Source organism: Budorcas taxicolor, chromosome 9, assembly GCF_023091745.1.
Source record: "Budorcas taxicolor isolate Tak-1 chromosome 9, Takin1.1, whole genome shotgun sequence".
Classification (NCBI taxonomy): Eukaryota; Metazoa; Chordata; class Mammalia; order Artiodactyla; family Bovidae; genus Budorcas; species Budorcas taxicolor.
Genome location: NC_068918.1, coordinates 26,278,505 through 26,291,044, shown reverse-complemented (window position 1 = coordinate 26,291,044; position 12,540 = coordinate 26,278,505). Strand labels below are relative to the sequence as shown.

The following is a 12,540-nucleotide window of genomic DNA, read 5'->3' as shown; positions in this document are numbered from 1 at the left end:
GCCATAGAAAAAGAAGGACTTTTAGAAACAGAAACGGAGGTGGGGAAAGGAAGTTATTAGCCAAGAATGCATTGTTTTGGACAAGGTTGTCCTCCTAAGTGGGATAGAAGGGGTCTATCAGGAAGATTACTTCCCTCGTGCTGGCCCAGTGATTCCAGGTTGACTGGTTGGTTAAAGGCTACATTCTTGGGAGAGGCTGAAACTGCAATTAGGTTAAGTGTTAAGTCTAGTTTTGCTGAGATGGGGCTTAGCACAAGTGACTCCCTATCTGGGGCCTGTTATCTCCTTTTTAACAACTTCTGTCTTCCAATTAGAAAGTTACAGATTTACTTAGTGCTTAATCTATTTTGTGTTGGGGCTTCCATAACTGCTTAGAAATGCTCTTCCTTCCCTTTAAAGAAAGAAGAGAGAATATACTCAAAATATTCTCAATGTACTCAAAATTTTTCTTATGAATTGATTCATTCATATTGCTTTACATTAGAAGATCTTTTCATATATATTTTGATTTTGAAACTTTCTTTGAGGACTCTCTATACTTATCTAATGAGGCACAAAACTTGATAAACCAACTGCTTAAAAGCAATAAGATTCTTGCAAAGGTTAATTAAAACTTAAGATGAGTAAAAAACCCTTTTGGCCTAACCAGACAAAAAATAGTTTTGAAACCAAGGTTATGAGACCTTATTATTCCTGATTCTTACTCTCTAGATCTGAAGCAGAATTTGACCTGTTTTGTAGTCAGTTTGAAAATCTGGCCTATATGCCAAAGGTACATTTCTTTTTAATTATTCAGAAATCCTAGGTCATAAAGCAATCCTACTGATCTCCTCTCATTTTGCTAAACTATTTTGATACTTATTTCTCAGATCTTGCAGGCTATTAGATGTTTCTTGCATATTTCCATAGATAATAAGTCATCAGCTTTGCAATCTGATTCTTAGCATTAAGAGACTAAAACTAATGTAGATGAATCTCAGATGACACACATCGAGGTATAGAAAAATTCCATCATCTCCTTCTACAAAATGAGGGAGATTTTAATTCTTTTTCTCAACAGCTGCTTCATTTTTTTATGCATAGAAAAAAATATGTGCAATTACTCCAAGTACAATCAAGTCATTTAACATGGCTTTGCCATCATTGTAGTTACAGGATATTTTAAATGAGAAAAAAAAATCTCAAAGCACAGGTCCTGCTGTGCAGCAAAGCAATCAAATTCCTTCATAATAACAGTCTGATGGGATTCAGCAATCCAAGGAATAATGAATAACCACTTTAATCAGTAAACAGGAAAATGCTACAACAGTCACTGAGTAAAAACTGTCTATCATCTGTTGATCCTCTTGATCGGCATTTCAAACAATAAATAGAAATGTAAGTCTCTTTTAAAAAGAAAAATAACTCTGTTTAGTATGTTTGATTTGGCCAGGCAGTGGGGAGATGATATTTCATCTTAGACTGTCCTTCAGTATTGCCCAGTTGGTAAAATGCACATTTAATCTTTTTTATATCATATGGCCAAATTTACCTTATCACTTGAATATGTGAAGAGAAATTCATTTTTACAGTTGGTTAATGATTGTATTGCTGAACTGATTATTGGGTTTTATTGCTGCTTCGCTATTTGTTCTTCCTCTTCAGTGTTCATCATAGAAAGTTATTTGTATCCGAATATGAAGAATCTGTTACAAAATAATCCTCAAATTTCCAGTGCAGTGTCTCAAATGTCGGCCGGTCTTTAGGCTCTGCATTCCAGCACTCCAACATGATATTGTAGAATTGCAATGGACAGTTAAATGGTTGAGGGAGTCTATAGTTCTGACCCAACATCTGGATTACCTGAGCACCCGTCATACCTAAAACATATACAATGGAACCAACAAAAAAACAAATTGAAAATCAGAGTCTTAAATCCATAGATACTGATACCCTAGAGGACAAAGCAAATTGACTTCCTCAGAGAAACTGTGAAGTCCCCCATTCTCTTCCCAGGCTGTCAAGACTAAATCCTGCAGCAAGTACTATCTATAAGACTGCAATTCAAGAGCAAAGGATAAGGAGGCAATAAAGCACCTCATTAATGCAAATCATTGTCATCAAATTTTATCTATTATGCTCCCACAGGTGCATGGTGTGGTCAGCCTCATAACTCTGCCCTCTAAGTCTGGGCAAAGCAGTTAAAGTCACACCTAAGTAAGTGACCTACAGCAGAAAGGCCCACTTTAGAATTACTCACCACTATAAGGCATTTTGCCATAAGTAATGATTTCATAAAGAAGGATTCCAAACGACCACACATCAGACTTAATGCTGAATTTATTAGTACGAATGGCTTCAGGCGCAGTCCACTTCACTGGCAGCTTTATTTCGTGTTTAGATTCATAGATGTCTTCATTCTCTACCTGTTAATGCATTAAGGAATCAAGCCAAGTTAAAGTGGCATTTTTTTTGGCCACCCTCATTCATCTGTAATCTACTTCTCATTAAAATATAGAGGGAAAAGATTCAAAATGAGTTTAGTTCAGGTGATAAGTACAGCAGCAAATTAGTCATTAATGAAACATTATTTGAGGGCCTGAAGTGAAAGTGTTAGTAACTCAGTCCCATCTGACTCTTCGCAGTGCCCTGTCTCCTCTGCCCATGAAATTCTCCAGGCAGGAATACTGGAGTGGGTAGCCATTCCTTTATCCAGGAGGTCTTCCTGACCCAGGGATCAAATCTGCATCTCTTGCATTGCAGTCAGATTCTTTACCATCTGAGCCACCAAGGAAGAGAGCCTGTACGTGAGTGCTAAGTTGCTTCAGTCATGCCTGACTTGCAGTTCCCTGGACTGAGGCCCACCAGGCTCCTCTGTCCACGGGATTCTCCAGGAAATAACACTGGAGTGCGTTGCCATGCCCTCCTCCAGGGGATCTTCCCAACCCAGCAACGGAAACCAAGACGCCTATGGCCCCTGCACTGCAGGTGGATTCTTTACTGCTGAACCACTGGGGAAGCCCTTTGAGATCCTACTATGTGCTAAAAGTAGTACTGGAAGGAGCATTATATCACATATGGGAAATTCGTCTGTGACACTGGTTTTATACCTGGTCTTTAACAAACTAAGAAAAGTGAAAACAAAGCTTGTTTGTTTGTTTTTTATTTACTGCTGGTATTGAAGAGCCACTGACTTTGAGAATTACCATGTAACCATTTTCTAATACTGAAAAGTAGGATCCAAATGATTTAAATTGCTATATCAACTCCCTGGGGATTTAATTAATTTACAAGAGGAAAGACAACTTCATAAAGATCAAAAGAGAATCATATACTTGTGTTCCATGCTCCACACTCATATTTTAGGATATAATACAGAAATAAACATTTAAATTCAGAGAAAAACAGCTAATACTACACTTTCCGTATCAGTGTCTTCTGGCCTGATGTCACAAAATTGAGGGAGGTAGGGGAAGGCAGTGTTTTAAAAACCAATGATTGCTGTAGAATTCTGGCAGCATGCGTATTAGTCTGGCACAAAGTGAACAATAATACATATAATAACTATACAAAGTGTGCTGCTTATAAATAAACAAAGGAAGACAGAGGCTATCATTGTTTAGTCGCTAAAGTTACGTCCAGCTCCTCTGAGATCCCATGGATTATAGCCCACCAGGCTCCTCTGTCCACGGGATTTTCCAGGCAAGAACAGTGAAGTGGCTTGCCATTTCCTTCTCCAGAGGATCTTCTCGACCCAGGGATTGAGCCCACGTCTCCTGCATTGCAGGCAGAGTCTTAACCGCTGAGTCACCAGAGACTGATATGAAAAACTGATCATTAATGCAACCACAAACTTACTTACATACTTTCCCATATGGTTGGTCATTATTTTCTCTGTTTCTTTGAAATTGGTGAAGAAACAGAAATAGAAGCTAGTTTTGTCTGTAGGGCCTTGGTATCCCGACATGATCTATGGAGCACAGGACTCTCAGAAATATTGTGGGGAAAAAACAGCAGGAATACTACTAGTCTACTGGCCTGGGAGCCTTTTGACTCATTACCAACTAATTAAAACAAAGCCAAATCCACCTTAAAAACTCTTGCAAGTCCAAAATCTGCCACTTTGTAGATATTATGTTCCCCAACAAGGACATTTCTGGCAGCCAGATCTCTATGGATATAGTTCTGGGATTCCAAATAGGCCATTCCAGAGGCAACCTGGGCTGCCATGTCTACCTGCTGCGTCAGATGGACTTTTGATCCAGCATCATCTAGGCAAAAAGAGAAAATAAGAGATTCAATTTGGAGACCATTTGAAGTATTGAAGCAAATTCTAAGAATTCTGATGAGTGAGCTCTCAGTGGGATTAAGTGCCATAGCACTGATCTGTTGAGAAAATAAATATAATCAGTACAAGCCATTCCATTTCCTGTGAAGGGTTAGTGAGGCTGCAATTTTCAGAGTTCAAACACATTTCAAAGCTGAGTTGCTCCCTTCCCTAAATGAACATTACTGAGAGAAAGGAGCAAAAGTACCACATGATCCAAACACAGCTATAAATATCTGAAAGAGTCCAGCTATTGCCATTTTGAATACCACATGTTACTGACTCATCTCTTCCTGGAAATTGTTATTTGGTTGCCTCTGGATTTCTTTCATTGTATAGTTTGCTTTAGTCTTTCAACCTAAAAATAATGCTAATATGCATGGTTGAGCCAATGAAAAGTTCTCATTCTTCCATCATATTGTTCTTAAAAACTAGCTCACAAAAAAATGAAGGCTCTATATGTGTAGTTATAAACTGTGTATATTATATTTGTACTCCATCAAGTTTGATGCATGTGTTAAAGTTTCTTTCTTAGTCTGTTATTCTTGGAATAGGTTTCTCAACTCTCTAGGCATGGTATACCTTTCATAGACATAGTTTCTCCTACTGCTGATTCTGTATAATGAAGTATAGGAAATTTATGTAGTAGAGTCAGTCTGATAATTATAGAGAGATTAGTGTTCTATTGACTTCGTGAAACAGTGTCAGCCATCCCTGGATAATTGAGATGCTATACTGTTAATAGATATCTTCAAATTTTTGGAGAATTGAAATTGTCTCACATAAATCCAAACTATCATTATTCTTGTCTGAATAAGCCAAACATTACCAAAAATGCATTGAATTTATGGTCAAGAGTCTTACACACAACTCCTGATTTGAGAGGTAATTACAGTACAAGAGATGGGAACCCTGGTTTGAAGCTAGAGTGCCAGCTTTGAATCAAGGCTCCACCTTAGATTTCTTCCTGACTTTGGGCAAGCTGCTTAATACTCCTGTGCCTCAATTTCCCCCATATATACAGCAATAATTACCATTACCTCATGGTGTGCTTAGTTGCTCAGTCACGTCCGACTCTTTGTGACCCCATGGACTGTAGCTCACCAGGCTCCTCTGTCCATGGGATTCTCCAGGCAAGAATACTGGAGTGGGTTGCCATGCCCTGCTCCAGGGGATCTTCCCAACCCAGGGATCAAACCCAGATCTTCCAGATTGCAGGTGGATTCTTTACCATCTGAGCTGCCAGGGAAGCCCTTACCTCATGGGATTAGTTGTTAAAAGAGAATTAAAATGAATTAATACACATAAAGCACTTAAAATAGTACTTGACATAGGAAGAACACGGTAAAGTCTACCTGTTCTTATTATCTATCATTGCTGCTGCCTAATCAGAATTAAATAGTTTAAGATTTGTGAAACTAGAGATGCACGTGGATTACCCGAGTCAAAATGTCTAAAAGAAGACAAGCATATGGTTCGGAAGCTCAAAGGAAAGCATGCAGCTAGAGATATGGATTCAAGGGTCATTGTTTATGGGTGGAAGTTAAACATTAAAAGTTGCTGAGATTGCTGTAAGGTGATAGAATCATGAGAAATGCCAACATTTACAGTGGGCATAGAAAAATAAACCTGCAAGAAAACTGAGAGGAATCAGCCTACAGAACAAGAGAAGACCCAGAAGAGAAGAGAACATCCTAACAGTCAAAAGTTTGAGAAGAAAAAGTCACCACCAGTGTCAAATAAATCCAGCAAGATAAGAACTAAAAAGCATTTCTTAAATATAGCAATTAAGAAGTCATTGGAGACACTGGAGACAGGAAGAAAATCCTCACTGGAGATGGGATATAAAGGGTGAAGGGCTGAATGGGAATTGAGGACATGGAGCTAGCAAGAGGAGAAATCAGTTTCCAAAAACCTAATCAAAAAGGGAAAATAACAAAACGCTAGCACAGAAAAATGAAGTCAAGGAAGAGAGAGCCATTATCATGAAGTTCATGATAGTGAGGGATTGTCATTGATAAGGTACTAGAGCAATTTCTGGAATGCTGAGTATCTTATTCTTGATTTGCCTATTGGCTGCATAGTTGTTAATTTGCTCACTTTACAATTACATGATAAATATATATGTAGAAAGGGCATAAATCATACATGTTCCTTTCTACATCTTTTATAATTAAGAAAATGAAATTAAATAGAGTCAAGGAAAGTTTTCAAATGAGAAAGACCTAAGCACTGTGTGTGTGTGTGTTTAATATAAGCAGTGTATTTAAATAGGATCTCAGTAATAAAGGTCACTTATGACAAAGTTACAGCTAACATCATACTCAATAGTGAAAAGCAGAAAGTTTTTCCTCTAAGGTCCAGAATAAGGTAAGTATGCCCACTCTCACCACTGCTATTTAACACAGTATTGGAAGTCCAAGCCAGAGCAATCAACAAGAGAAAGAAAGAAACTGAAAGAGAAGCAGTGAAACTTCAACTATTGGCAGATGGCATGACACTGTAACAGAAAATCTTAAAGACCCCATCAAAAATACGCCTAGAGCTAATAAATAAATTCAGTAAAATTTTAGGATACAAAATTAATATACAGAAATCTGTTACATTTCTATACATTAATAATGAACTATCAGAAAGAGAAAACAATAAAACAACCTGTTTACGAGCAAATAGGAAGACTGCAGCCTTGTGAGAAACCCTGACCCAGGAGACCTGGCTCATCTGTACCTGGATTTCTGATTGCAAAAGCTGTGAGGAAATAAATGTTTGCTGCTTTAAGCTACCAAGTTTTGGAGTAATTTGTCATGCAGCAATAGATAAAAGGTTGATATTGGGAAAATAATATCAGTGCTACGTGTACAATTAAAAACGTGGACCATGGGGCTTCCCTAGTGATTCAGTGGTAAAGAATCCACCTGCCAATGCAGGAGACACGTACTTGATCCCTGATCCGGGAAGATTCCACATGCTGCGGAGCAACGAATCTTGCGCTCCACAATAACTGAGGCTGTGCTCTGGAGCCCTGGGAAGTCACTGCTGAAACCTGCATTCCCTAGAGCCTTGCTCCGCAACAAGAGAAGCCGCCGCAATGAGAAGTCGTGATCAGCAAGTAGTGAGAAGCCACTGGCCACAACTAGAGAAAAGCCTGGGAGCAATGAAGACCCGGCACTGCCATAAGTAAATAAATAAATAAAATTATTTTTTTAATGGATTATGGAGCCAGATTTCCTGGGTTTGAATTCTCGCACAACCATCTTGAATAAGTTTCTATACTTAGCCTCTCCTTACCTCAGTTTCTTCAACTGCTAAGTGGGGATGACAATGATAAGAATCCATGAGGTTGTTAGAAGAATGAACTAAACTGATACTTGTGTATGACTTAGAAACATTCCTGGCACAGAGTAAGTGCTATATAGTTTTCTTTAAAGAAAAAAAATAAAAATATATGCTCCTCTCCTACCACCATCCCATATGGTTGATTTCCAGTAAGTCACCTCATCTAATACTCAGAGCAACCTCAGGAAGTAGTTTGCCCTGTCTGATAGGGATTCCTGGCACGCAGAGAAACAGATACTAATTGTTTTAACATTTTACTTATTTATTTATTGTTGGCTGCCCTGAGTCCTCCTTGCCGTGTGGGCTCTCTCTGGTTGCCATGAGCCGTGGCTACTCTCCAGCTGTGGCGCGCAGGCTTCTCACTGCGGTGGCTTCACGTGGGGAGCTCAGGCCCTTGGGTGCTTGGGCTCAGCAGTTGTGGCTCACAGGTTCCAGAGCACAGACTCCGTAGTCGTGGTGCAGGGCCCTAGTTGCATGTGGAATCCTCCCAACCAGGGATTGAACCCATGTCCCCTGCACTGGCAGGTGGATTCTTAACCACTGGACCAGCGGGGTTGTCTGGTAATAAGTTGCAGAGATTCAAATCCAGGATATGATGGAGACTGAAATTTCATGACTCATAAATTTATTCTCTACTGCCTCCCTAAAATCCGCCTTACACTCCAGAGCACCCAAAAGTCAGGGGCTATGAAGAGACTTCCATTCATACAAACAGTAAATAGCTATACAGTTTTGTGCAGTTATGGGTAGCTCAGTGAAAACTTTCCTGTCTACATCAATCCGACAGGTGGACTATCCATGAGAATGATGAACTACATGCTGGAGCTTGATTTGTAGGAACAGAAAATATACTGACATATACTAGATGCTCTACAAGTATTTATTGGAAAGCAAACAAGCCCAACTAAACTTAAAAATATACGGGTATTTATCCTCTTTAAGTTTCAATAAGAAATACCAGGCATCAGTTACCCATAGCCCATAGTGCTAAAGTTTTTTGACAGGCTTCTCCCATTTTGGAGAAGTTTATTACAAATATATATATATATATATATTCATCCAAGCTTAGGGACTACAAAGATGGTTCTACAGAAAAATGTGTTATTTCAACTACCAAATACAACATCTAATCCTTTTACAGTGGATATAAAAAGGTTTTCACTGACAAGCACAATAGTGAAGGAAACTGAGTGATACATTTCCTGCCCTGAAAGAGTGCAGTGGCCGGGGAAATGTGTACAACCTCAGAGCACACTTCTGATACAACAGCCATATGTCAAAACTGATATAAAGGTTCACAGACCTGCGACAATTTACATCTGCAGCAAGGAAATATTTTCATTACGTTCCATTACTCAAGAGCCTTTCAGCTTAATAATATTTATCATGATGGGCTGTTTAAGAGTGGCAGGTTCATTTTAAGATCACTTTGTTGAAATGAAACCCTCTTGATTGGGAAGGAATTGCCTGTAATGAGCACACCTTCATTACTCCCCCTGGCTACCAGGAATCCGGGCAAATGAAGGCCTTTGTCAACTCGACCCTGATGGCTCAACACAGAAGACAACAGAGTTCGTGCTCAACCCTGAGTGAAACACATCAACAGCCACAGAAATCCTCAATGTAAAAGGAGTCTGCAACATAACATGAGTGTACCTGGCATTCACGCTGAATATCAAGAGTCTTAAAACAAGTGTAACCCCAAGTCCCAAATTAGGTTCACAATAGCTCCAACTTAATCTATTCATCATTTATTCATTCAGTTAGTCAACACACAATTAGTGCACACCTTCTGTGCCCCTGACATTGTTCAAGCACTAAGACTGAGTTGTATTTTAGAAGAGACTAAAAATAAGCTGTCTAAATAAATCACTCATTACAAAATGAGTAGGGGCTTCCCAGATGGCTCAGTGAGTAAAGAATCCACCTGCAATGCAGGAGACTTAGGAGATGCAGGTTTGGGCATGGCAACCCATTCCAGTATTCTTGCCTGGGGAATCCCATGGACAGAGGAACCTGGCAGTCTACAGTCCCTAGGGTTACACAGAGTCAGACACAACTGAAGAGACTTAGCACCCCAGCTACTGTGTTAAGAAGAAATGTAAAGGGTCAAGAACCTAAAGAGGGACATCAATTAGAAGGCTACTGCAGAATCCAGGAGAGGGTTGATGATGATTTGCACTGGAGTAGCGGTGTTGAGAAGTGGTAAAATCCTGGATGTATTTCAAAAACAAGCCAGTGGGATTTGCTGGTTGGTCTGATATAGGACGTGAGAGTAGAGAAGACTGAGATAGTAAGCCTGTATGTTGGCATCATCAGAGAAGGAAAAACCTCAAGAGGGGCAGATTACCGAGGATAATATCAGAGATTGCATTTTGGACATGTTATTTTGAGATATCCAATAGACATACATAGTAGAAATGAGAGCTATTTATAAACTTTTGTTTTTTCTTGCTCTTAAGCACTTTAGAAGGTTGTGCTCCCCTATCCCTTTGACTTGATTTAACCAAATGAACAGGGCACAGAAGTTACCTCTGTCACTCCTGGTCAGAAACTTTAAGAGAAGAATGAGATTAATCATATTTCCTGCTCCTGACAAGGTGATCAACAGACCTGAGACACTAGCCAGTCTATTTTTCATATGTAGCATGAGCAAGAATAAATACTTGTGTCAAGCCTCTAGGATTTGCAGGAGTTCATTACTGCATTATACCCATATTATCCCACATCATCCAGACTGACACAGCATTCACATAGAGAAGTTACAAAGGCAGCTGGATATACGACTCTGAAGTAATGGAGGGATATGATTTGGGCAATTGGTAACACATAAATGTTATTAAACAATAAGAGTGTTGAGAATAGCAAGGAATCTAGTGATGTTGCAAAAGAGTTTTGGAAAATCCCAAGATATCCAGAGGTAGGGGAGATGAGGGAAATCACATGAACTGAGAAAAACCGGAAAGAAAGAAAGGAGAAGAGGCCACTGGATGAAGTGTCCCAGCAGCCAAATGAAGGTAGTGGTTCCAGAAGGAGAGAGCATCCATTGAATTGAACACTGCTGTTAGTTTTGAGGACTGAGAATTGATGTTGCTATTTAACAGCATGAAGGCTTATCATTTGACAAAACATTTTTGTTGGAGATGACCTGAGATGGCTCCTATACTTTTGTCCTTGGGGATAAGGCAAAAGGAGTCAGTGCTGAGGTTATTCTCCCCATGGTGGGTAACACAATACTGTTGAATATGATATATTTATGCAAGGGAGCTAGGTATATTTTTTTGTTTTTATCTAGTTTTGCAATTTAATATCACCAGCTTCAGCAGTCACCCTGAAATAAGAAAACTCTCCTGTCTTTCTGATATCTTTGTTCTGTTATTCTCACCTCCCTTTACCTCGTACGTTGTATCAGCCCCACTCTGGCATGTCAAGAAAGTAGAGAAAACGCCTCTTCTTTAAGCATGAATTGTCCTCTCGGTGCTTGATCTCCATTTCTTTGAACATCTCACTTTAATGCTTATAAGATTGTTGTTTATTAAATTATTCATTTGTAATAAACATCAAAATTCTACAGCGCCCTTAAGTCTTCTCAGACTACAGGAAGCAGATGTACAAATCAGGTAATGGTATATGTCTGCTTTTTAGCCTGAATATTCTAATGTTTTCTAGCAGTTGGAAGTATTTTAAATACCAACAAGCACAGTGTTGTCAAAAACTGGCAAAGACAAAAATGAGGGTAACTTTCCCTCCCTTCCCCCCAAAGTATTCTATGTCTCCTAATTCTGGGCCATGGAAAATACTGGCCCATGACTGATATTGTTCAGTTACTTACTGTAGGAAACAAAGCATCAAGCAAAACATCTATTCTTCGATTTTTCACATTACATTTAAGTACTCTGATGTCTATGGTGAACAATTTGTTCTTCCGCTACATAAATATTTTTCCTCCCTTTGAGTACACAGCATACAGCCTATTAAAGAGTAGTTGAGCAATTCAATGTTAAGACATTCATTGTCACAGATATGCCATAGTAAATATCCTTTGGGTTATAGAAGGCTTGCTAAATTGACATTTATAGGATTTGCTAAACTAAATTCCTTTTTTTTTTTTCCTTTTATTAAGTCTTCAGCTTACTTTGGAGATATTCTTGCAGACTTCCATGTCTCATCAACTCTGTAATAATATAAATTGGATCTTCTAAAGTGCAAACAGCATAAAGCTGGATAAGCTTTGGATGTCTTAGGTTCTTCATTATCTGTGCCTCCCTCAGGAAGTCATTTGGATCCATTGAACCTGAAACAAGAAGAGGGGAAAATCACTTTATGTTATTGAGGCATTCCTGTCCTCAGAGCAGCCTGGTGGGAATCACCGAGATTGCTTCCTGCCTCTCAGTAAAGTAAGAGCATTGGTGTCACAAATCTTCAGATTTATCAAGGAAGAGAATCAGTTCAACCAGGGCAACCTAATAACTGGTGTGTTGGTGCATCAGGGTTGTGCAGCTTATGTATTACAACCTGTAGGTGAAGAGAGTTTGCTTCAGGTCCATATGAAAAATAAAGGAAAAAGGAGAGACTGACAGTCTAATGGATAAAACAAGGCAGGCATCTTAGGAATACAAAGAGAAGACATTCTATTAACATGAACACTGGAAGACACTGAATGCTTCATTACTGCAGCAAGGTTTTCTGTCCAGGATCCAAAGACTAATCATTGCCCTGTCCTTGGTGCCCACTGTGGGAAGAGCTGGATAACCATTTTAGAAAGCAATGACATTCTACCCTGTTTGTGTCTTTAATTCTATAGGGACATATAGTATAGGCCAAGCAAAAAACATTCATGGGCCCCTCCCCCAAATTAATGTTTTTTTCACCACTTGAAACTGGCATTCCACATTTTC

At 39.1% G+C, this 12,540-nt stretch overlaps 1 protein-coding gene across 1 annotated transcript in view; it reads right to left on the bottom strand.

Moving 5' to 3' along the window:
- Positions 1-1,650: 1,650 nt before the first annotated feature.
- FRK (fyn related Src family tyrosine kinase) overlaps positions 1,651-12,540 on the bottom strand; it is a 98,499-nt gene continuing 87,609 nt past the window's right edge. Inside the window, exons 5-8 of the mRNA XM_052645829.1 lie at positions 11,778-11,936; positions 4,069-4,250; positions 2,240-2,405; positions 1,651-1,859 (exon numbers count right to left, since the gene is read on the bottom strand). Coding sequence (XP_052501789.1) covers positions 1,651-1,859; positions 2,240-2,405; positions 4,069-4,250; positions 11,778-11,936 — 716 coding nt within the window. The remainder of the gene's footprint in view (positions 1,860-2,239; positions 2,406-4,068; positions 4,251-11,777; positions 11,937-12,540) is intronic.